At 42.3% G+C, this 26,456-nt stretch overlaps 1 protein-coding gene across 2 annotated transcripts in view; it reads right to left on the bottom strand.

Moving 5' to 3' along the window:
* Positions 1–26,456, bottom strand: part of foxp4 (forkhead box P4) — a 310,618-nt gene that overhangs the window by 209,033 nt on the left and 75,129 nt on the right. For both annotated transcript variants that reach the window (XM_052034375.1, XM_052034376.1), the window contains exon 2: positions 19,985–20,168. In XM_052034375.1, coding sequence (XP_051890335.1) covers positions 19,985–20,158 — 174 coding nt within the window. In that variant the 5' untranslated portion in view covers positions 20,159–20,168. The remainder of the gene's footprint in view (positions 1–19,984; positions 20,169–26,456) is intronic.

A 26,456-nucleotide genomic window follows, 5' to 3' on the forward strand; every position in this document is an offset into this window, starting at 1 on the left:
CACCCAATAACAAGTAACAGATTTGCAGCACATGTCAGCCTGTCTAGACCACACAGCCTGGCACCCAGTGAGAATCTCAGTTCAGTTGGTTACTGGCTTTGAGCCCAACAGTTTCATAAAGAAACAGAGGTTATATTCTGGCTGTCTGTGATATAAAAAGAAGGCTGACACGTGGGCTGAAGTGAAAGGCCATGTACTCGACCGGGGTTACTGTGTTAATGCAAATGGTATTTTGGCACTCAAGGAAGTATTGGGAGTGAATTGGACTCTGGACAAAGATGAAAATGGCACTGAAAATACTAAAAGACATTACCTGCATTTGCAGACTACCCTTTTCAGCCTCAGGACTTCCCAAAGGAGTTCACATTTTGAAGTGCTGTCACTGTTGTAATGTAGTAGACAGCTTATGCACAGCCAGATCCCAGAAAAAAGCAATGGGATAACTGCCAGATAAACTGTCTTAGTGATATTGCTTGAGGGGTGTTAGTCACGGAACTTTGATGACCCCCTCCCTGATGATTAGAACACCAGGAAGAACTCTTCTTTGGTTAGAGCCACAAGGCCTTTCTGAAAGACCTCAAGAATGAGAGGCAGAAAGACACAAAATTAAAATGGACTAGGATTTATCCTCAAGAATAAACAGCTCGTTTTTTCTGAAGCATTTCTCTCTGAGTGGAATGTTTGACGCTATGGTTTAGAAAGAGAATTGTCCTTTTACCTCAAAAACTTGTTTCACTTCCAATTTGATGGCATGGATGAAAGTACAATGAACTTGACGGCTGTTCTGATTCAGGAATAAAGTACACATATTATTCAGCTTCTGCTGTATGTGAATCTATAGAGCATAAATTGGATTTAAAGATATTAACATGGGGGAAGGGGAGGAATCAAATGTATTGTGCCACACAATCCCTATGTCTGTGTGTAATTGCAGATAACTAAAATCAGGAATTTGACCCTGGAACCAAAAGGTGTGAGTTGAAACCTCATTCTCGACCTCAAGCATGCAACCTAGGCTGGTGTCAGTGATAATAACAGAGAATCGTGGAAATACTCAGCAGATCTCCAGCACCTGTGGAGAGAAAAAACATTTCATCTTTCAGATTGATGATCTTTTGTCAGAACAGTTAATTCTCTTCCTCCCTTCACAGATGCTGCCTGGCCTGCTGAGAAATTCCAGCATTTTGTGTTTTTATTTCAGATTTACAGCATCTGCGGTTTTTGCTTTTTGATTCGTGATAGCGATGGAATGTGGAACTGAAGTCCCATTTGCTAATTAAGACTGATGCTAAAGATCTAATGGCACTATGTGAAGAAGAGATAGACTGTTTCCTCCTACAATATTCCTGACTGAGTTTTTACCTCATTGCTGTTTGTAGTATCTCCCTGAGTTCAAATTGTCTGCAACATTGGTGTCTTTACAAAACCATCGTGACTGAACTCAAAAGCACTTTGGGATTGGGGAAGTCCCAAGGAAGAAAGAGTCATAGAGTTATACAGCACAGAAATGGGCCCTTCGGCCTATCATGTCCATGCTGGCCTTTTGACCATCTACACTAATCCCATTTGCCAGCACTAGGTCCATCTCCTTCTTTGCCTTTCCTATGTAATTGCCTGCCTAAATGTCTCTTAAATGTAGTGATTGTATCAGATTCCACTCCTTCCCTGGCACTGAGTTTTAGATATCAGTCACTCGCTGTTTAACAACTTTCCCATCAAATCCTTCTTCTCATCTTAAACCTCTGCCCTCTTTTTTGGATATCCCTACCATGGGATAAAAATGCTAACTATCTGCCCTACCTAAGCCTCTTATAATTTTATACATCTCCATCAGGTCACCCTTCAGCCTCCTTCACTCCAGTTAAAACAAGCCCAGCCTATCCAATCTCTCCCCATTCCTAAAGTTCTCCAATCCAGGCAACATCCTGGTGAACCTCCTTGGCACTCTCTCCAGCACAACCACATCCTTCCTATAATGTGGCAATCAGAACTGCACACGATAATCCTAGTGTGGTCTAACCAGAGTTTTGTAAAGTTGTAATGTTATGCCTCAACTTTTATGGAGACACAAGAGACTGCAGATGTTGGAATCTTGAGCCGATATATTGACTGTTCATTTCCCTCCACCGATGCTTCCTGACCCATTCAATTTCTCGAGCAGTTTTTTTTTGCACCAACTTTTACATTCAATGCTATAATCTATGAAGGCAAGCATTCCATATGCCTTCTTCACCTCCCTGTCTAACTATGTTGACACTTTCAGGGAACTATGGACTTAAACCCGAAGGTCCCTCTGTTCATCAACATTGCTTAGCTCCCTACCATTTGCTGCATATGTCCTCTCCCTATTTGACTTCTCAAAATGCATCACCTTAGATAAGATAAGCATATGGAGGAACTTAAGTTAGAGGGATCTGTGGGAGGAAGGGGTTAGATAGTCATAGGTGTGGTTTGAAGGGCGGCACAACATGGTGGGCCGAAGGGCCTGTATTGTGCCGTATTGTTCTATGATTCACATTTGTCAGGATTAAATTCCATCTGCCAATGCTCTGCCTATCTTTCCAGCTGATCTATATCCTGCTGTGGCCTTCGATAACCTTTGTCACTAACCACAACACTGCCAACTCTCGTGTCATCTACAAACTTACTAATCATACCCCCCTGCAAGATGAATGCTCTTGGTAGAACCCAGATGAAATCTAGTCACTCTCCAAAGAAAGTTACCAATTGACATCTTTGGACCTATTGTGATCTGGGCTCATATTCTCAATACTTGTGCCATGCAGGTAAAGCACAATGATTTCTTCCTGTAAGCCTCTGGTTAAGTTGGGAGAAAGGCAGCCAAGAAAAGAGTGGGATGTTGGCAAATAAGTTGCTGTGTTTCCATTAGGTTGACTCGAGGGGCAGTGGATACAGGGTTAGAAATGTCTCTTAGTAATGCTGAGGGCACACTTCAAATAATAATTTATAGTGTGAAACATGTTGACAGAGGAAATCCAATTCATAGTGCCGTTGTTTTGGACTGGAACATAATTGCCATCAATGTTCAGTTAATTTGCACCACTCTGAATATTCAACCCAATGCTACTGGTTGGAATCACCCTTGTAATATCTGACATAATTTCTATACCAGGTGGACATAGAATGATATCACCCCTGTTTCTGGAACATTGCCCAGGGAAAATAAAACTTCTTGTTCTTCAGCCTTCTTGCCCATTTTCAGCCATAAGCGCAGGCCTATAAACTCTTGTGCACCCAAAATAGGAATTGGATTGGCCTGTGGCCACGGGGCCTATTCTGTGTCCACCAGAACAGGGTCCTCAGGATTCTGTGATGAATGATTGGGGTGGGGGAACCTGGTGAAGGATGATTGGGAAGCAGAAGAGAGACACGTTGGGGTCTGGTGATGGAGGGTTGGGGAAGGAAGTTGATTATGAGTCACTTCGTGTCTGAGTGATGAATTGTTGGGAGCTGTGGAGGGAGACACTTCAGAGCCCACTTGCAGATGGATTGAGATGGGCAGGGCAGAGAGACATTGGGGGTTAGTGATGGATGGCCAGTGGGAAAACACAATGGGGCCCAGTGGTGAATGGTCAGAGAGGAACGTCAGATCAAGGCCCAGCAATGGACAGATAATCAGATGGCTACACTTCTGGGACCACAGAGTGGGAGAAAGATCACGAAGGGGTGGTATGGTGCAGGTGTGTACAGAAGGGTGATTCAGTGCTCTACTGAAGAGGTAGTGTGTTGGAGATTGGGAGAATGGTGGCCGCAGCTTGCAAAGTAATTGGGACACTGGAAATTGTGATTAATATTTTTAACTCTGGGAAAAAAATCAATTTCCAACACAAAAAAAACCATTATGCAAACAAACTTGGTAGTTCCAGGCTCAAACAACATTCAGGTAAATCCCACGATTTTTCTCCTCACTTTTTGGGAGGGGTCAATCCTTCTACCCCTCTACTTCCATGCCCAACTGCAATGTTACCCCAGCCCTTGATTCCCCAGTCAAGTCCCCAATTTTCCCCACAGACGAAGGTTGTTGATTTTGACCAGCCACCACCCACATACCTCTGAAAAGGTCCAAACCACTGGCCCTCTCTTGCTCCCAGAACCCCCAGCCCCAGTCCAGTCCAGTCCAATGCCAGATGTCATATTTGCCTTGTGCATTTCTCAGCATGTGAAGGAAAGTGTGATACGTGGTAGGGTCTATATTGCTCATTTTTAATTGTCCTTGAGAAGGTGGTTATGAGTTGTCTGTTATTATAGTCCATGTGGAGAAAGTAATCCCAGAGTACTGAGAGGATAAAGAGTTTCAAGGCTTTGACACAGTGACTGAAATAATGACGATATATTTCCTTTGCAAGGTTTCAGCTGATATAACAAGCTACAGAAAAGCAAAGATAAACTACCCTAGTGGAGATAACAAATGAGACAGTGCTGGGGCTTTCGTTTTACATTCAACAATGGAAATTCAGACTGTAAAGTAACAAATAGTCTGAAATGTTCACTTTAATTCAGAAGTGAATGTTCACTTTAATTCAGATGTCGAGTTGGCTTTGAGACCCATGTGACTGCAGGAACAGTCTTACATTGGCAGATAATCTGGGAATAAACCAAAAACTGGGATCCACTTTGATCCAATAAGAATGAGGCGGAACCACCCACTGAATTACTTGCTAAATGTTTATTTACTGAATCAGGCACTTGCTTTGCCTGAACTAATTACAGTTGTGGAAGATCATTTGACCCATCTTAATTCAGCAATATATTGAAAAAGGTTCCAAGCCCTGGTTCATTCTTACATCCAAATATTGTTAAGTAACTCCTAGGTTGCTTTCCTTTCATTATCTAGATTTATATTCCGCACATTAGTCATAATTAGTCCAAAAATTTGCATCCTGATATCTTCTTTTACTAGTTTGAAGCTCTATTCTTTGAATTGACTCCTTGTTTCAATTTAAAGTAATGATATTGTTAGAAACAGAAAATGCCAGAAACACTGCTGACCAAGCAGCATCTGTGGAGGGAGAGACAGAATAAATATCTCAGGTCAATGACTGTTTTTCGAAACCAGTTCTAATGAAAGGTCATTGAGCTGAAACAGTCAGACCAGCTGAGCATTTCTGACATCCTCTATTTTTGTTTCAGATTTCCTGCATCTGCAGTGTTTTACTGCAATATATATTCTGGTTAAATGTTTTCTATTCCTGGAAAAATTTATTATATCAGCTTTTTAGTATCAGATTTTTAGTATCAGATTTTTAGTATCAGATTTCCACATCTCTGGTCTTTCCAGAGCCCAGAACTCTGATCCTTGCAATTAATCTTGTGGTTCCTCTGTGCACTGCCTCCAGTGTTTGAATGTCTCCTCTGCCCCTCTGTCTCAGTGACCAGAACAAGACCCAAAGTTCACCACTTGCAATGACCAGAGGAATTTGAACACACACTCCGAGAATCTGCGCTGCTGGTGACGGCTCTTTGTGTTCTATGCCTTCTGTTAGTCCCTGAGGGCCATCAGTAAATGTAATTTACACCAGCAATGAAAAAGGAACAGCACCTTCCCAAAAGGGTTAATTAAACTGGAAGCGTGATGGTGACTGGCTAGAAATTGCTGGTGAATAATGGGGTGTTAAAGGAACCTATTTAGGCCAACAATTTGCAGATTAACATTTCAAGAGGTGAAGACTGGAACCATTAATCTCCTCTTAACTCATTCATACTGCCAGGCTCTGGGACAAACCCCAGGATTACATACACAGATACTTTTACTTGACTCTGCAGCATTTAATTCCTGAAGTCCTGATTCTCCACAGTAGTTAGTACAACCAAACATATATTACACATTAAAACAGACAGAGGTGACACGGGGAAGTCGGGGGTGGTGGGGGGGAGGGGTGGGGAGGAATGTTTGGGGAAGTGTATACTTTCAATTCCGTAATCCATTACCAGAACACCAACTACCCCTTAAATTTCCAGATGCATCAACTGTGGCTCAATGGGTAGCACACTTGACTCTGAGTCAGAAGGCCACAGGTTCAAGTCCCTCTTCAAAGAGACTTGTGTGTCTAATTGAAGTTGAGGCTCCCAGTGCAGCACTGTGGGAATGCAGCAGTATTGGTATTGCTCTCTTTTAAATGGGATATTAACCAAAGCTCTGCTTCCCCTCTCAAGTGTAGGTAGGATAATCCATGGTGCTACATTGAAGAAGACTAGAAGAAATTCACCTCCCATCTGTGCCCTGGCTAAAATTTATCTCTCAAATAACAACACAAAGGATAGCTGTGCTTTTTGTGAGCACCTTCTGTTTGCAAATTGACTGCTGTTCTCCCACAACAATGATTACACACAAAACGTACTTTGATGACTAATAAAGCACTTTGGACACCTCAAGTTTGGAAAATGCTATTTCTTAAAAAGTTTAGCACAACCACATGTACACTACAATGGGAAGCCAATGGTATTGGTATTGGTTTATTATTGTCACTTGTACTGAGGTACAGTGAAAAGCTTGTCTTACAAACTGATTGTACAGGTCAATTCATTACACAGTGCAGATACATTGAGTTAGTACAGAGTGCATCGATGTAGCACAGGTAAAAACAATAACAGTAAAGTGTCACAGCTACAGAGAAAGTGCAGTGCAATAAGGTGCAAGGTCACAACAAGATAGGTCGTGAGGTCATAGTCCATCTCATTGTATAAGGGAACCATTCAATAGTCTTATCACAGTGAGGTAGAAGCTGTCCTTAAGTCTGGTGGTATGTGACCTCAGGCTCCTGTAGCTTCTACCCGATGGAAGAGGAGAGAAGAGAGAATGTCCCGGGTGGGTGACATCTTTGATTACGCTGGCTGCTTCACCAAGACAGCGAGAGGTAAAGACAAGAGTCCAAGGAGGGGAGCCTGGTGTCTGTGATGCGCTGGACTGTGTCCACAACTCTCTGCAGTTTCTTGCAGTCCTGGGCAGAGCAGTTGCCATACCAAGCCGTGATACATCCAGATAGGATGCTTTTTATGGTGCATCGGTAAAAGTTGGTGAGAGTCAAAGGGGACAAACCAAATTTCTTTAGCCTCCTGATGAAGTAGAGGCGCTGGTGAGCTTTCTTGGCTGTGGCATCTACATGATTTGACCAGGACAGGCTGTTGGTGATGTTGCCTCTCAGTTGCAGTTACCCCCATTATTTTCATTAAGCTTAAGGCCTAAGACATTTCACAGCCGACGACTTGGGGCAGAAGTGCCAATGATCACAGCTGATGATCAGCCAAGTGTCAGGGGTGGCAATGTTCAGTGGTGGGGTATTGTTTTGGAGTTTGGAAAATCTTGTGGTTGGGTGTTCGTGAGTGAGGCTGGGAGATTAGAGCATTAGGGGATCAGGGCCCATGGATGCGATGGAGGTGGTTACCAGAAGGATGTAGCTCACCTAACGGGGTGTCAGGTTTCAAAGAGCTAGTTGTTCCTTGAATGGCCAGTGATGGAACAACTTTGCCTTGATTTTCCCACAAGACTCCAAAAGAAACTTTGCATCGTGAATGACATCATCCCATGAACCCTAATGTAGGAGTCATGTCAGGGGTGTACTTGTGACTCATGTTAGAAGGGCCTGGCCAAATTTCCAGAGGGGTGCAAAACAATTTCTATTTGTATAATACTGAAAAAATCTGTTATGATGTCATATTTCTAGGTCACTATACAAATGCAGGTCTTTCTCTACACACCTGCAATTTACAATCAAATGGGGATAATTTATAAGTCACAATAAAATCCCTGACCCTATGCTTCCAATCCATATCTATTTTTTCAGCAAAACTTTCATCCATATAACAGATTCTTTATCCATCAGCACCTCTGCTTACCTCTAATGTGTAGCCATGCCTTCCTGGTCAACTTACCTCTCACCATCCATAATCTGAAGATCATCTAAAGCTTTCAATGCCCCCCAAACCACCTCCCCACCCCACCAGTGTTGCTTACTCATATTGACTCCAGATTCAAACTTAATGTCCCCTTCCTTGTCTTCCCTCCCAATCCCTGTTGCTTCCTACATCCCTACAAGTATCTGAAATCTCTGAGCTCATACAGTTCCTGGCTTTTAGTGTCTCCCCCATTCCCTTTGTCCCATCATTAGCAACCATGCTCTGAAACTTCCTCTTGAAACCTCTTCATCTCTTCAAGATGCTTCTTCAAACCTTTTACCAAACCTTTGGTCTTAATGTCTTCTTTGAACTACCCTGGGGCATTTTACTACATTACAGAAGGCTCATAAATGCAAGTTGTTGTTTTCATCAATGTACTGTGGCCTGCACACCAGGAGTTCCCAGGTTCAGTTCTGCCCCATGCTCAGTTAGCGGATATCAGATACTTATGATCTGCTCGAGCATAGCATTAAAAATCAGCCCAAACTGATCACAAACAACCCACCTCAATTCAAACTTGCCCATTATACATAACCCAACCTAACCCAACTTGACCACTGCCATAAGTATCATTGTCGTGAGGATCCCTTGCTAGACGCACAGTACATGTTCTCTCTAACCAACACTGCAGACAAGGAGAAACACTTACTAAAATGTGGTTAGTGCATTTCAGTACGGTGAAGTCCTGAGCTGGTCCAGGCTAACCTGCCCATGGATTTATAATGTTTCTCAGGCCTGGCCCAACCCAAATCTGACACAAATAAATGGGTCCCATTGAGGTCAGGTCAGTAGCCAGGCTCTACCAGCCAGAGATGCAGTTGGAGCTACCTTGGTTGTCTTCACTGCTGGACTGGGAAAGAGGATGGGCTATATGGAATGTACAGCTGCATCTCCTTTCCCTCAATGCACAACTTTTCCCTCAATGTCAACAAAACAAAAGAGCTGGTCATTGACTTCAGGAAAGGGGGCGGTGCACATGCACCTGTCTACATCAGTGGTGCTGAGGTCGAGAGGATTGAGAGCTTCAAGTTCCTGGGAGTGAACATCACCAACAGCCTGTCCTGGTCAAATCATGTAGATGCCACGGCCAAGAAAGCTCACCAGCACCTCTACTTCCTCAGGAGGTTGAAGAAATTTGGTTTGTCCCCTTTGACTCTCACCAACTTTTACCGATGCACCATAGAAAGCATCCTATCTGGATGTATCACGGCTTGGTATGGCAACTGCTCTGCCTAAGACTGCAGGAAGCTTCAGAGAGCTGTGGACACAGTCCAGCACATCACAGACACCAGCCTCCCCTCCTTGGACTCTTGTCTTTACCTCTCGTTGTCTTGGTGTAGCAGCCAGCATAATCAAAGACCCCACCCACCCAGGACATTCTCTCTTCTCTCCTCTTCCATCGGGTAGAAGCTACAGGAGACTGAGGGCACGTACCACCAGTCTTAAGGACAGCTTCTACTCCACTGTGATAAGACTATTGAAAGGTTCCCTTATACAATGAGATGGACTATGACCTCACGATCTACCTTGTTGTGACCTTGCACCTTATTGCACCTACTTTATCTGTAGTTGTGACACTTTACTCTGTACTGTTATTGTTTTTACCTGTACTACTTCAATGCACTCTGTACTAATTCAATGTAACTGCACTGTGTAATGAATTGACCTGTACGATCAGTTTGTAAGACAAGCTTTCCACTGTACCTCGGTACAAGTGACAATAATAAACCAAAACCAATACCAGTACCAATGCTAATTGCTATCCCACACATGCTGCTGGAACAGCAGTGCCCATTATCCACAGGTCATGGCTCACCATGCTCGGCTAAAAGGATCTTGCGCTGTAATAGTCAGCTGACTCACCATACACTATATTACTTAAATACACTGCACCATAACAAGCCATTCAGCCCAACAAACCTCCTGTCAGCTATTTACCACAATTAACCCTATTGGTTAATCCTTCCATCACTTTTCCCTTTTCAAAATGAAAGGAGACAGTCCCTGGTAACTTACGTCAAGGTCACAATGGCCTGCAGATTTGCATTCTTTCAGGAGAGAGAGAGAGAGAGAGAGAGAGAGGAAACTGGGAAGGGAGAGCAGAGAGAGAGGAAACTGGGAAGGGAGAGCAGAAAGAGAGGAAACCGGGAAGGGAGAGCAGAAAGAGAGGAAACCAGGAAAGGAGAGCAGAAAGAGGAAAAGCTCAGAGAAGCTCTTAATATTTACAAAAATAGAAATCAATAAACAAGCCACTTCAACTCAAGTAGGCACTTGAGTTAAGTGGAAGGTCCCTGGAGTGGAGAACAATTTAAAGAGTTAGAACCAGTCTGAGACCTTTAGCAAGTATGGAATCCCTGTGTCTAATCTGAGTGATCCATTACCTGTGCACAGCTGTTCCCAGCTGCTGAGCCACTGTCTCCTGATCAGAAACATAATCAGCCATGAAAAGCCTGTAAGTGTCTCTCTGTAGAAAGCTTTCTATATTCCTGTTCCTTCACGGTGCAGTGTATCACAATATGACACATTGGATTGCCTCAAGGGATAGAATAGCATAAAATTCTGTTAGCAATTTGTGTATTACAAATTCCAAGGTAAATAGTGGACACTTATTCATGGATAGTAAACCCAAGGCGAATGAAGCACAGTACAGCCTACACTGAAAATTTAAATCCTTTGCATCTTTTGCCAACTCTTTCACATTCAGACTTTGCACTGTGGTATAAAACAGTGTATTCCTTTGCTCCACTACTTCCAGTAAATATGGTATTATTACAACCTCATGCATACACATTGTGCCTTTTACATTGTATAATATCCCAAGGGCTCATACAAACAAAGTATAACATTGTGCCAATAGGACTAGTAACCAATAGCTTAGTGAAGGAGATAGGTTTGAAGGCATGTCATAAAGTAGAGAGAAATAGAGGAAATGTGGTTTAGGAAAGGATTTCGAGAGGTCAACTGACAAGATGATCCCCAGTGGTAGAGCCAAGAAACTTATGAGTGCACAAGAGGCCAGGATTGAAGGAATACATAAATCTTGAAGCATGATTGGCCCAGAGGAAGTTATAGAGATAGAGAAATGTGAGGCCATGGAAGGATTCGTACACGAGGATGAGACCAGGAGCCTAGGTTACACACTCAAGCTCTGGACTCAGGCACTTAGTGGGAGTGCAGGGCCAAACCAGCAGACAAAGTCTCAATTGTGCTTCTAAACATCTCTGCTGTTCAATCTTGTTCAGGTTTGGTTATGATTGTGTTGGAATTAGTCTCACAGCATGACCTGATACAACTTCCAGGTCACAGCTAATTCAAGTAAAAATGTTCAGCAAAATAAAAACAATGCAACAAAGGCCAGCATCCTTGGAAGACTAGGAATAAATGGTCTTGCACAATAAAGTCACGAACATGATACTATGGATCTAAGATAATGAGGGAGGGGGTGCGTGGCTTGAAGGAGCAATATTTAGCTTGGAAAGGAATAAAACATTTTCATGTTATTCTGGGATTAGGAATTCTGTGTGATGGGAGTGGATGGGAAGTGATCTGGCAGATTGGAATTTAATGCTTCGATCACTCACTTGCCAGGTCAGGTTTCTTCTCTGTGTTGGGCGTGTTACGGAATAAATGGACTTGAGTTCAAAATGGTTCTTGCACTTCAGGATTGTAGACTAGTTTATGAGGGGCAAGCTGTGATTCCACAGGTCTTCTGACGGCACCCATTTCACATGTATAAAAACAGGTTCTTGGCTTTTAATGTAGTATGCAGGTAAACTGAATATACACTGCCAGCTATACCAGTGAGAAAAGAAAGCTTCCAGGGAGCACGCCTGAAGTACACACTGTTTTAGAGTTAATAGAATAGCCAGGGGTGGCTGGTCACCCCAGGGCTTAAAATTAATATGGGTGGCACCTTGTGTGTACACACAAATGCACACACCATGAAGTATGTTCCTTGCTGAGTGATTGGCTTTTTCAAGGCTCATTCAGAAGGTTAAGAATTCATTTCTCACTCTGGAGACTTGAGCCCATAATCTTGGCTGGCTCTCACAGAGTGGTACTGGCAGAGGTACTATATTTCAGATGAGATGTTGAATGAAGGCACTATTTGAGGGGGAGCAGGGGAGTTCTAGCTAATGGAGGCACAAGTGACTGCAGAGGCTGGAATCTGGAGCAACAAACAATCTGCTGGAGGAACTCAGTGGGTCAAGCAGCATCTGTGGGAGGAAAGGAATTGTTTTGGGTCAAAAATCCTGCATCAGGACTCTTTATTAGTTCTAGCTAATATTAGTTCAAGCTAATATTTATTCCACAACTAATTTCACTAAATTAGATTGCTCACTCAAAAGTACTACATCGGTAGTTGGTGAGGTATCCTCTAGCCATGAAATATGTTAAAAAGTTCCACCCTCTGTAAACATGTTATTTCCAAACTGCTAGCTGTGTTCTAATGCATTCCAAGTACTGCTCAGCTCTTGCTATTGTGTGCTGATTTGCACTGGCTCCCAGTTAAGCAAGGAGCTGATTTAAAAATGTTCATTCTTGCCTCAGACTCCCCAACGTTTCTCTCCTCCCCATCTCTTTGATCTCATCCAGCCCCATAACCCTCCAAGACTATCCTGAATTTTGTTGCAACACCACTGTAGGTTGTGCCTTCAGTGATCAAAGATCTAATCCATGGAATGTCACCCTCAAATATTTCTGCCTCCCCACCATTCTTTTCTTCTTTAAGAGACTTAATCTTGCCCATTTGATGAAATCTTTGGTCACCTGCTCAGATATTTCCTTTGGTGACTCAGCACCTGCCTGTGAGGAACCGAGGGATATTTTTGCTGCACAAAAAGTGCCTTAATAGTGGAAGTTGTTGTTGAAGTTATTGTTCTTATAAATGCAAATAGTCTTTTTTCTAACACTTGTTTAATGCATGCACTACTTCTAATCCTGCAGAGTAAGTTTCATAGCCTCTTTAAGAATGCCACAGTAACATGTTGACTGGAAAGTGAGGTCACATACTGTGGATTCCAATTGGGACTGTGGATTTCTGGAATTCCTGGCTCCTGTCAATTACCTACAAACAAAGGCGCATTCAGAGAATTTTTTTTTCCCAGAAAGATGGGGAGTGGGGATGTTTATGTGAAAAACCGTCAGGGTCAGAACCTCTGTACTGAACAAGCATGTCAACAGATCACAGTCTCCAGTGGGCTTCATTCTTGTGGCCTTTTGTTTGAAAGCTATCAGAGGGACACAGAAACCTGTCAGACTAACTCTCGACAGAGTGGAGAGGAAATCTTGCTGAACACTATGGACCAGGGATAATCATTCTTAGATTTTTGGCAACTCTCTGCACTTGTGCTGGAAAGGAAGAAGATAGAAAAAAACATACAACACTACACTGGATAACTAATACTCTTTTTTAAAGGAATACCTTCCTTTGATTAACTAAGAGCTTTATAGAGAGTGCTAAATCAAAGATTGCAGTACAAATACTGTGTGACTTTCCTTCCTTCATTCAGTTTAACAGTGTCTAAGGAGAATTACACACTGCCAACATTGCCATGCAATCGTGCTGTAGAGGAAATGATCAAAAGCCCTTCTGAGAGTCAGAGGCAGTGTCATTGCAACAACCGCCTTCATGGACGTCACCAACATTTGAGAAGAGCCAATGGCATGAATAGGACACTCAACAAATAGTCAGTTGTATTGTTTCGGGCCAGTTCTCAGCCATTGCCTTATGACTGATTTGATGGAAAAGTCTGGTCCTAGCCAGACAGCAGAGGACAGATTTAGTAGCTGGACGCTTTCATTCAGTCCATTGAGTCTGTGTACGTGGGCAGCTTTTGTCTAAACTTAAGTGCAAATTTCTTGTTGTTGAAGCAAGTTTGTATTTTGGAGCAACAAACAATCTGCAGCAGGAACTCAGCGAGTCAAGCAGCATCTGTGGAGGGGAAGAAACTGTTGATTTTTTGGGTCGAAATCCTGCATCAAGACTTTCCCCCTTTAGATGGTGTTCGACTGGTTGATTTCCTCCAGCATATTGTTAGTTCCTTCAGGTTCCAGCATCTGCGGTCTCTTGTGTCTCCAAATCTGTATTTTGCCTGATAAGGAAATCAGACACTAACTAACCAACTAACTCCATGTGAGGAAAACTCCCAACTTACTCAAGCCCAACAAATGAATGTAACGATTGGAAACCCAAATTTATCAGGGTTTCTGTTTTGTAACCAAATCAAACCATGATGCTTTGCAGCGTAAGAATACAGGAGAAATTGTTTTCTATTGCTTGGCCATCTGGAGTTCTAGAGTGCTCACATCTGCAGAATTATCTGAATCATGTGAACGGGTCTAGCCTCCAGACCAGCCCTGGATTACTACAGCTTTCTCTGAGTTTACAGCTAATTCTTTCTTCAACTAGGAGCTAACTTGCTTCCAAATTCCACTGCAAATATATCATAGGGTCGGTCTTACATGCTTTCTTTTGCTTAAAAGTCACCACTTGCTCATTACAATGTGATAGCTCTTTCAAGGAGCTGGCACAGACACAATGGCCTCCTTTTTGCTGTATGATTCTGTGATTATCAGGAGCTTGAGCTGTCACAAGGTGCACAGGAGATACCTAGAGTTCCTCATGCACAATGCACCTTGAAATGTGGGTGTACATGACACAATCTACGGGAATACAGAACAGGTTTACGTCAAACTCCACAGAAGCTGGCAGAGTTTTGAATATAAGAAAACACCGGGACTAACTTTGATTTCTGTATAATGGTGACTGACATGGTATTCCATCCACATAGGGTGGGGGTGTGACAAACATTTGTTACAGGGTGTGCTAATAACGTGTAATGTCTGCTGAAAGGCCCTTAACACTTTCCTTCATGTGCTGCACCTTTGCAGAGTGCAAAAAGCAACATCTTAAATCAGTCCAGGAATGGGACAGGTTGGGGGGGGGGGTGGTCTGTGAGTTAGTGATTGAGGATCAGGAGTTAGAAGTCTACTTGGGTTTGAGGTGGATGTGGGGGGGAGAGGAATATATCAGAGAATTGATCATGCTTTGGAGTGTTAGGGATGAGTTTTGGAAGTCTAATTGAGACCTGAGAAGGGTAGGTGGTGTCAGCAATCAACCAGGACCTGTGGGCAAGGAATTCTGAATGGAGCTTGGGCAAGAATCATGAGGAAAAGAGGATTGGTGATTATGGGACAGATATCTGCTCAAGGCCTGAGGACTGAGTAGGGGCAAGGGGGAAAGGCTAATCAGTATCAAGTAGTATTGTGGATCATGGTTGTGGGGGCAGGAGATAGAAGGTGGCATGGGGGCTGATCATATTGGATAATCAATGGATGGGGATGTCGGCTGAGGGTTGTCATCTAGTTGGGGGTGGGTGAATACAGTACAGAAGGAGAACACATAAGAGTTATATCAAAGGGGACCCACTTGAGTTGGGTTACCAGTGCAGGACTGGGACCTGCTCAGAGAGGTCTCCTTTAAATTGTTCTAGGATAATGACAGCCTATAGTTGTTCAGGGAATGCCCAATGACAAGTGTACCTTAGAACAACGTGACCTAATTTCAATGCCATTGCTGTAAAGGAACCTTGGACTGGGAATGATATCATGTTATATGGGGCTGACGTGAAAATCTCATCACTGGCACAAACAAGATTTGTGACTGCAAGTGCTTGGTTAAATTTGCCACCTGGTGCAAAACTACCCAGAAATTGTTACAGTTCTTTCCAGTCTGGAAGTAACTGGATTTAATTTGCATAATTGTGTTCAGTTCTGGTCACCTCATTATAGGAAGGATGTGGAAGCTTTAGAAAGGGTGCAGAGGAGATTTACCAGGATGTTGTCTGGATTGGAGAGCATGTCTTATGAGGATAGGTTGAACGAGCTAGGGTTTTTCTCTTTGGAGAGGAGGAGGATGAGAGGTGACTTGATAGGGGTGCACAAGATGATAAGAGGCATAGATCGAGTGGACAATCAGAGAGTTTTTCCCAGAGCAACAATGGCTAAAACAAGTGGACATAATTTTGTGATCGGAGGAAGGTATAAGGGGGATGTCAGGGGTAAGTTTTTTTTTACACTGAGAGCGGTGGGTGCATGGAACACCCTGCCAGCAGAGATTGTGGGGGCAGATAATTTAGGGACATTTAAGAGACTCTTAGATAGACACATGAATGATAGAAAAATAGGGGGCTATGTGGGAGGGAAGGGTTAGATAGATCTTAGAGCAGGATAAAATGTCGGCACAACATTGTGGGCTGAAGGGCCTGTACTGTGCTGTAGTGTTCTATGTTCTATAATGCTGTCAAGCCAGCAACTGAATAGTTAGGTCAGTGACTTTGGTGGAAGTAAAAGTGGGCAGTTATAAAATTAATGGTCATTCACTAGCACCAAGTTTACTCTATTTCACTGTCAACATTATTCCTTTAGTGGGAGAATAGTCTGTTTTGCCAATTAGGGCCAAGGTAGTTCACACTTAATTTCCGTATGAATACACCCCATCTCCAGAGGCAATTAATCAGAAGAAAATATTCACCCTTCTTCACTGGAGGTGAACAGGGGATGGTTTATCCCACAGCTGATTGTGCTCTACTTGACCTGGGAGAGTTTGATGCAGCAGTGTAGCAGAAATGTTTGGTAGGACAGAGTTGCAAGAATTTTACCCTGTGTCTAACCAATGCTACCGCTGTCCTGGATGTGTTTAACAGGACAGTTTAGAGGAAACTTGACTCCATGTCAGACTCATTCTGGGGATTGCTTGATGGGACAATGAGGAGGCTGCAGGTCGATCTGGGAATCTCTGCATCACCTGCCCTTGGACTGAACCAAGCCCACCAATCACAGCCCAGGCAGCAGGCCGTCAAAGAGCCTGTCTGGACCAACTATTCGCCCTCTTCCAAGGTTACACGTCACATCCACTGGCTCGTTGGAAACCTTGTGGGTCCAGAGTGTACCTCAAAAGATTTGAGTGCATCCTGGACATCAAGGATAAAGTTTTAATTTAAAAAGAAGACAAATAGGAAAAAAAACACAAAAAAGGGTCCTGGAGATAAAGATTAAAAAAAAGTATGGGATGGGGTGTGAATTTGTATTGTAGCTGCCCTGGGACTGTTTGATGGACTCTGTGGAGTGAACTTTAGTTTGCAGCTGCTCTGTCTTTTATCTGATTTGTGAAAGAAAGACTGAGGAAGAGTTCTATTTTGAAGAGTTAATTTATTCATGAGAATAATCACAAAATAATCACCAAGATGATTCTACAAGCAGCAAGGATATGAAGAAGTACCTTATTTATTGCTTTAAGGTTTGAACAGTCTTGTGCGTAATCTAAGTATCTCTAAATCTGCATTACCTACTACTCCAGTTTAATTGTGGGCAGAGAAATAATGTCATGAGATGGTTACTTGACCATTATAAGGCAATGCAAAAAATGATTGTTGACAAATATTACAATCCATGATTATACCATCACATTCCAGCAGAATAAAATGGGAGAAATCCAAAATTGTCACTGATCTTCACAGTAAAAAAGCAGCCAGCTGTTTAAATAATGATCACTCATCCTCCACTGTCACAATTTGCACGCTGATCCATTCAGATTTCAATTCCCCCAGACTGTGAGAATAAAAGAGCCAACAAAAGCAAAATATTGAGTAAATACTTGGCCAACATCTCGGCCTGCAGTCAAGGTGACCTTTCAATGCATTGGGCTCAAGTCTCAGAGGTCCTGGAGGTTAAATGGAAAAATGATAATAGGGCTTTCACTTCTGTTAGTCAAATAGTTCACCTCAAGTAATCATTTGCTAACCTTCATTCTCACTTTGTGTCCCAAAGGTTGATGCCACAGGATTTAATGCTACTCCTACAACAATAACAACCTGCATTTACTTAGTACCTTCCACATAGAATAATCTCCCAAGGACCATTGCCTGTCACTCTATCACTCACTTGCAAGGAACAGGCAATAGAGAAAAAAAATCTGATAATCATTTCTTTTAACTTCAAAGTTCATGTGAGGTAGAAAATTATACAGGAAAGCTGTGGTTCAATTTCCCACCTGGCGCTTGGGAAAAAGTCTCGTATGTAAAGAAAATGATGCATTTACAGATGTGCTCCTGTCAAAGAGATTTAAACTAATGCCTCATCTGCTCTCTCAGGTGGACAAACATATTACCAGACACACTGGTCTGGGTAAAAGCAGCGCAGTTCGTCTCAGTGTCCCAGCTGATATTTAACTATTGATCAATAGTAAAAATCAGATTATCTGACCATTATCTCATGGGACCTGTGGGATCTTGCTATGTGCAAATTGGCCAATGTGTTTCCTGCAATACAAATGTGACTACACTTCAGAAAGTAGCTCATTGGTCAAAAAGTACCTTGGGACATTCTGCGTTCCTGAAAGTTGCCAATGAACAACACATCATTTTGCCCATCCTTTTGTTGCTCTGCAGAACTAAATGGGTCAACTTTATGAAATAACAGTGTCTGCTGCATCAGATTGCAAATAGGTCTTCTCTCACTTAACATACTCACTGCCAGATTTCAGAATTGGGGAAGAGTCCTCATTTTTAGGAAATGGGATCAGGTAGTTACTACCTCTGGCTTAAGGATGGTGTCTTCAGTCAGGGGTTATCCTTCTATCATAGACTGCAAACAAAAACAGAGAGAAGAAGGAACTACTCTAATATATCTCTGTTGGTTCAGACATGTCGGAACAGATCTGAGCATTCAACTCACAAGATTTGACCCTGGCTTCAGTTCAAGGTAAATAGGAGGAAATGTAGGAGTCCAGAGTTTGTGTTTGAGTGAAATATAAACTTTAACAAATTTCACTGATCTTAATCTTGGGTATCATCCAATCACACCTACAGGAAGGAAGATTCTGACAGTTGGAAAGGCAAGATGAGGGATGAGTGAACATTTTCAGAGTTTAATCAGGCGGAATAAAAAAACTATCAACATACATCACACACAGGATCATTTACTGTCCCTATTTAACTACAACATAGGCTCTGTTCATGTACTTTCCAATCATAAAACATAAGAAACAGGAGCAGGATTCGGCGTTAAGCCTATTCCAGCATTCAGTATCATCAATTAACCTTTACATCAGCTGCTCTTTCCTACTTTGAATCCAGATACCTTGATTCCATTAATGTCCAAGGATATGTTGACCTCAGCATACTCAATAACTGAGCATCCATGGCCCTCTAAGGCTGAGATTTTCAAAGATTCCCAGACCTCTAATGAAGGCATTTTTCTTCACTGCTGTCCAAAATGCTTTATAACGAGACAAAGATTCCCTAGTCTTACATTCTCCCGCCAGGGATCAGCATCTACCCTGCCAGGCCTCTAAGACTTTTATATACTTTATCGACAACAGCTCTCATTCTTCAACCTCCTTTGAGGATAGGCCTCTACACTGAATGACACTGAAAACAAAATAGTTCTTGTTTTAAGGGATCTAAACTAAAAGGCACACATTCCTTCTAAACTTCTCCATCGGGCTTTGTGTTAGCTTTTTCCAGGTTCTTTTCAACTTGAGTCTGTTTGAAAAATCTTGCCACATTGGCCCCAAGCTAGTGGGACCTGGGCTTGAAGCCAGGCAGACTGATAGAGCAAAAGTCTCTACCCTCTGCTGACTGTGAGAATGCTGTCAACAGTGACATTGGGACATTTCTCATTGGTTTAGTCTAAAACCCAATGGATGTAAAACCATGGAGAATTTATCCTTATCCTTGTCTAAAGGAAGAAAAGTGGCAGGAAGTTGGAGGAGGGGGTAAACATTGCTAGCATGCTTGGGTTTCCGTTTCATTATTTTTAAACCCATTCCTAGCTATCCTGCCAAGGTAATCGATCATTGTGTGAGCTCCCAGCAGAGGGCCATAATTGCAGACTGCTAAACACTTCACGAAGTGATGCCATGCAAGAGACCAGGTCTGTCACCGTACATATTCCCCTGGTGCAGAATTTGTCTCACCTCAGGAGACCGGGTCATTTTCTTATCAAGCATGGCTCATTAGTTTATCATATTATATGCAGATTAACAAGTAAGAATAACAAAACCAACCTGAACTTGCTGCTGTTGCAAATGCAACAGGTCCACGGGACTCACTTCACCATTTGCATCCCCATTCGAACTACCTTCTCGCCCTCCACCATCTGACTGGCTACTTAAACTACTAACTCCATTCTGATTGGCTGAAGTGCTTCGTATTGCCTCTGATGCAGACTCCACCATCATGGCTTAAAACCTAAAAGGGGATAACAGTAAAAAAAAATTAATGAATGATCTCCTCCCTTGCAGTTCAGCACATTCACCATGCATGCAAGTTAAAAACTTCCAGAATATAAATCATAGAATTTTATTGCACAGAAAAGTGGTCCTTCAGCCATTAAAAGACCTGCCCAGTTGATCTCAGTCCTCAGCTCTTTTCCCTTATAACCCTTCAAGTATTTAACAGTTACTATTGAATCCCTTTCCAATATCACATTCCACATCATAACTACCTATAGTGTAAAATAAGTTCTACTCAATTTCTTTTCCATTCTAATAACCTGAAAACTGAGTTCTCTGGTCTCTTGCCCTTTGCCAGAGGCAACAGTTACTCTTAATTTTATCCTATAGGAAACACTAATATTAAATCTTCCTTGAACCTTCTCTGCTTTAAGGAGAAGAACCCTGGGTTCTCCAGCCAGATGAAGTTCTGCAATTGTTGTCAGCTTTGCATAAACTTCCACTGCACACTTTCCAAAATTGTGTTGCATGGAACCATACTGATCAGAAGTCCAAGTTTGACTCCCAACTTATCCTGCGTTAAGTGTGCATAGTTTGTCAACATTTGATGCTGCTACCACAGTTGGATTCTAGACCCTGACTGTCGTCAACTGAATTTAAGTGTTAAGTATGCCAGAAGGTGAATAAACAAGGTAATGTCTGATGTCCTCCCCTGGCCTGACCGCACTGATTGACTTGACTTACATTTGAAGAATAGCCTGAGCTGTGGAGAGGTGGAGTGGGTGGAGGACGGTGGTGCACAGTTGTCCTTGTACTTGTGGTGTACTCAAAATTGTCAGGAGGAGAATGGGCATGGGAGTATTGACAAAGAAATGGATTAGAACTTAGCATAAATAATTTCTATCCTCTTCTCACTTTTTTATGGTACTGGATTAGATTGAAGTAAATTTTTCAGTTGGTAATAACCTTCCTACGTCTTTACGATAATTAAAAGTGAAAAACCTGTGGTAACTGATAATTAGTGGGCTCCTCATAAAGTTGCTTCTTCTTTGTACAGCCAATGGCAACAGCTCTCCAGAATAATGTAACAGTGCAGTTTTCCACCTGCTCACAAGGTATGTTTCTCAGGATCATATATGCCCAGCGCATAATTTTATGATGTGTTCGCCCAGTGAATGAGAATCAGTACCACTCCCAGAAAAGCCCAGCAACAAGCTTCCAGCCTGTTGACCAGGACTCCGAATACTGATCTGGATTCTCTGGAAATTAAAGGCTGACGTCCAGGATGTAGCTCCGAGTAACATCCAGGGGGAACAAAGTCAGGGCATTAAAAAAAAGTGGTTTTATTAAATTTTCTTTCAACACTTCAGTTTTACTGGAAAATGCATGGTCTAAAAAATATTGTCTGATGGGTTAACCAGTATTATCCAGCTGAGGAATGGAGAGAAGGCTCACTATCTGATTCGTGAGTCGAGGGAGTACACCATGAAGATTGACATGTTTGTTTGACCAATTAGGGATGGGATGAGGTCAAATGATGAAACCTCCATGAATATGCCAAACCAGAGTTGGCACCCCTGCTGCCGACACTTTTACAAGCTATTAGTAGGTCAGTCTGACCATGATCCTGGGCAGGAGTCAAGAATCATACCTGACCTACTGCCATGACATGAGAGAAGTAATTTTTATACACAACAAATGATTAAGGTCTGGAATGAACGAGCAATTGATTCACATAGGCATAGGCTCCAGGCCAAGTGCTGGAAGATGAGACTAAGGCAGGTGGGTGCTCCCTGGTCATTGTGGATATGATGGGCTGAATGGCCTGTATGGAGGCAGATTCCATTTTAGTGTTCAAAAGGGAGTTGGATACATAAATGAAAAGGAAGAAAATTGAGGAGGCTAATGGAAGACGATGGGGAGATTGGATAGGCTACACTGCTCTTTATTGGAGCCAGTACACACTGAAGGGGCGAATGGCCTCCTTCCATGCTGTAACCATACTGTGACTCTATAACTCTTGTTATTTTTCCCTTTCCCTCCCATTTCCAGGTGCAAACTCCTGTTCTGGCTCTATTTTTTAGTTCTTTCCTCATCCTATGTCCTTGCTAGCCTGAGATTGCTTAATACTAGACAACAAGATGAAGAGCACCTTATCTAGAAATTGAAATGCACCCATTTTTGGTGTGCTAAGACACTGCCGTGTTTAGAGCTAGTGCCAAATCAAGTTGCTGGAACAAATCATGATTTTGGTCATGATCCAGTGTGAAACAGCATTAGGGTAGTTTACAAGCAAAAGTGACAGTTGCTTGTGGGCCCTCAGAACTTCAATGCATTAGCCTCTGCATAGCAATCAGAGAAGTGGCCAAGTCCTTAAAGGCACATAGCAGACAAACAACAGCAATACACATTTGGCTGCCACAGAGGAGAGAAGATGCAGGGAGAATATATGTTGGCGGGAGATTCTAAATGTCAGGGGACCACGGCATCTCCCAGGGTCACTAGAATATCCTGGCAGGTGGTGGCTAGTGTCCACTGGCCTTGGATAGAGCTCAGATCTGCCAACCAGCCTTAATGGCGCAGCAATAGTTCAATGGGAATAACTTCTTGGCTTTCCTTCAGTCTCAGTGCAGAGAATTTTACTCTGCTGTCAATGTATTTCTATTTAGTTAAATCAGTGAGAGGTGTTACATTATTGAATTATTGTAATGCAAGAGGCCATTCTATTTCTGAGATGGTCTTGCAGATTTAAGCCTAACACTGTCAAACACACGGCCCATTCAAAATCCTCTGCCCAAGTTTCAAATATGCCGCATGGAATCTGAGCCAAAGTCAAAAGGAGAAACAAATTCCCTTCTCAGCTGGCTCCCCATTTCTTCCTTGCCACAGTGTGGTTTGGAGCGAAGGTTTGTTATCTAGCTGTGATCTGGTAATTTATGGCTATGTGATCCCACCTTTGTGGCATGTAAAAAATGTTTACTCCCATCAGTTTCACCATGTTGCCAGTCATAAATCCAAAGGATTTCTCAACTTTTGAACTTTTCAGCCTTTGGGAGCTGACAGAGTAATTACAGATATAGATGTCCCCTTAAAGTGAGGAGTGGCTTTTGATAAGTGAAAACACTCCAATAGCACTGCATTAGTCCAGCTACAATTCTGCTCATTTCATTAAACCCACTAATTTCCCATTCAGGAACCCCCTTTTTCTTGCCTGACTATTTAAATGCACCTGCAGTTGTTGTATTGCACCTATCGCTGGAGTGATGTCACTTGGTATGCACTTGAAGCTGGGAAATCTTTGGACGCCAACATAGATTGGTCGGGCTAAATGTCCCTGTTTCCGTCATATAACGCCTGAGGTGCATAATCTCTTAATCCTTTAAAGAACTCAGGTAACCCCAATTCTATCCTAAGAATCCTCCTAAGGTATAAACAAACTATCTTGTCATGACTTTTTACATCCAGAGATGTTACTACGTGAATATTTATTCCTTGACCATCAAATTGTCTGGTCATTGTCTCACTGTTTGTGGAAACTTACAATGCATGAATTTCCTGATATATTTGTTACTTAGCAGCAGTGACTATATTTCAAAAGTAATCATTAGCTTTCAAGCTGTTTGAAATGACCCAAGGATTGATAAGTACTATATAAATGTGAATTATATGCATCTATGTATTGCACAAGAACTCCAAATTGGATCCCTTAAACCTAAAATACTGTATTAGGGCACAATTTGTAATTTAAAGCCAAACTATTGACAATTCCATGAATGAAATAATCTTTGGAACTATATATTCACTTTCACAACAAAACTGCCAGCACTTTTCAATCTGTACACCTGACTTCCCAGCTCACTGTTATGATGTAAAACAGCTTCACCTAGGAACTGTGAATAGAAGTGGCTGACTTAGAGTGAAGAATCAAACACACCACCATTAAATCGCGGCTGATGAACGTTTAATGTTGTATGGACCTGTGGGAGTAAGGTTGCTAACTCTGGCTAGAGGAATTCCTGGAGGTTTCACGACCTGACCTTCTACCCCTACTGCCCCGACGTCACAGTCCTTGCCATTAGTCACCCAACATGAAATCATATATACAACGACCAGGTCACTTGGTTCATTGTGGCTGTCCTGGCTTTTTGAAAGAGCAAATCATTTAATCTCACTTCCCTGCTCTTTTCTCCTAGTCCTGTAAACCTTCTCCCTTCCAATGTTTGTCCAATTCAGAGACTTTTTCCCAGGGTGACAATGGCTAACATGAGGGGACATAATTTTAAGGTGGTTGGAGGAAGATACAAAGGGGATGTCAGGGGTAAGTTTTTTTTACACAGAGAGTGGTGGGTGCGTGGAACGCACTACCTGCAGAGGTTGTGGGGGCAAATACATAAGAGACATTTAAGAGACTCTTAGATAGACACATGAATGATAGAAAAATGGAGGGCTATGTGGGAGGGAAGGGTTAGATAGATCTTAGAGCAGGATAAATGTCGTCACAACATTGTGGGCTGAAGGGCCTGTACTGTGCTGTAATGTTCCATGTTCTATTAAAAGTTATAACTGAAGCGACTTCCATGCCAATATTCCAGGTAACCAAAATTCATTATATATTGTATATAAAAAGGATCACATCTCATACTCTACTGTTAATTGCCATACATTTGAAAGCATTTTCTTCTTATTTACAGTTACCTTTCTGTACAAAAGAGAGTTCACAGCTCCCTGTGTAATTATAGTTTATCATACATGGCAATGCATACACCTCTCTATATTCGATGCACTATTTTCCCAATGTAACACATTGTTCAGTAGATAATATACTTGTGTTTAAATTGTTCAATGTGCATGGTGAAGCAGTAATTGTACAAACCCTGTGCAGTAAATGACTCTTCACAGTGCTGAAACCAACTTGTTGAGATAATCAACAACCAACAATGACACAAACCCCTCCTTTACCCTTTCCTGTAATCTTTTTAACTTTAGTCTTCTTATACCAGTAATGAAATTAGGAACCACTTTTACTAAAGGGGAGAAGTGGAAACAGTAATTACTGTAAAACTATATATGCATATTTTTGGAATCCCTAGGATAAGTGAATGAGAGAAAGCATTGACCTGATTTTATGCTGTGAAGTCTTAGTGGCAAACACATTAGTAAAGGTATTACAATAACTGACAGATCAATTTTACATCAATGTTTTAATATTCTGGCAATAAATATAAAAGTGGAAACCATGATGTAAAAGTAAATTAGTCAGAGAGGTGAGATAAAGAGCGGGAGAGTGAGGAAGTATGAAAGAATAAATGAGGAAGAACAAGGTGGATGAAAAGAGAGGAACCATGAAAGAATGAGTAAGTGAGACTGAGAGTAGAGGGAAGGTGAGGGATGACAAGAGAACGTGGCAGAACCTGGATACAGAGCGACAGTGAGAAAAACAGAGAAAACTAGAAGGCAGAAGAGAGCAGGAGAGAGAAAGTTGGGGGTGGGGGCAGGGTGGTGGGCAGGCAGAGCGAGCTGCCTAGAAATTCAATTGCACAACACTCTTTTGTCTTCAGTGTTACACAACTGAAAAATAATTTCTTTTCTAGAATGAAATGCTAAAACAAACATTTCCGGATCATCTTTCATCACCCTAGAAACCTGATAGGGCATTTCAGGTATAGTCACTTTTCAACCCTTACACAATTTCTGTGTCATGGATGACATCATTCCCTGTGCAACAATCCTTTTGGAGTATTGTAGAGGAAGTTGGATCACATCATCTCAAGACCAAGCCAGGTCAGTCTTGTCTCATGAGCACAGTACCCACTGGACTGGGATACCTGCCAGGTAAGTCCATTACTTTCATCAGTCAGCCTCCATAATCTCCTTTGCTGCACTGCACACGCCCCATTCCACAATATCCACCAATTCCATTCTGCCCCCTTCCCCCTGTGGTTGCTTGAGGACAGGCCCTGATTCCCTGATGTGTTGCCCTAGCCTCCTGTCCATTCATCTCTGCAGGCCCCATTCCCTAATTCCTGATCTGTCCCACCCCCAGACATCCCCTTGACCATCCATGTTGCTGGCATCCAATTCTACAACCATTCCATCCCCAATCCTCAAACCTACCCTCAGCAAAGCCAGAGAGCACACAAATTCAAACCCAAAAATGGGCAAAGCCCAGTTATTTGTGCATGAAGTCTAGGACTTTGGGCATAACTGTGGTCTGCAGCATGGGGCCAAAGATGACGTTATATCTATCCAATGGATCATTTTAGGTTCACTGAGTATTTTTGGCCAGTGTGTCTTAGAATGAAAT

This window comes from Pristis pectinata, chromosome 20, assembly GCF_009764475.1.
Source record: "Pristis pectinata isolate sPriPec2 chromosome 20, sPriPec2.1.pri, whole genome shotgun sequence".
Lineage (NCBI taxonomy): Eukaryota > Metazoa > Chordata > Chondrichthyes > Rhinopristiformes > Pristidae > Pristis > Pristis pectinata.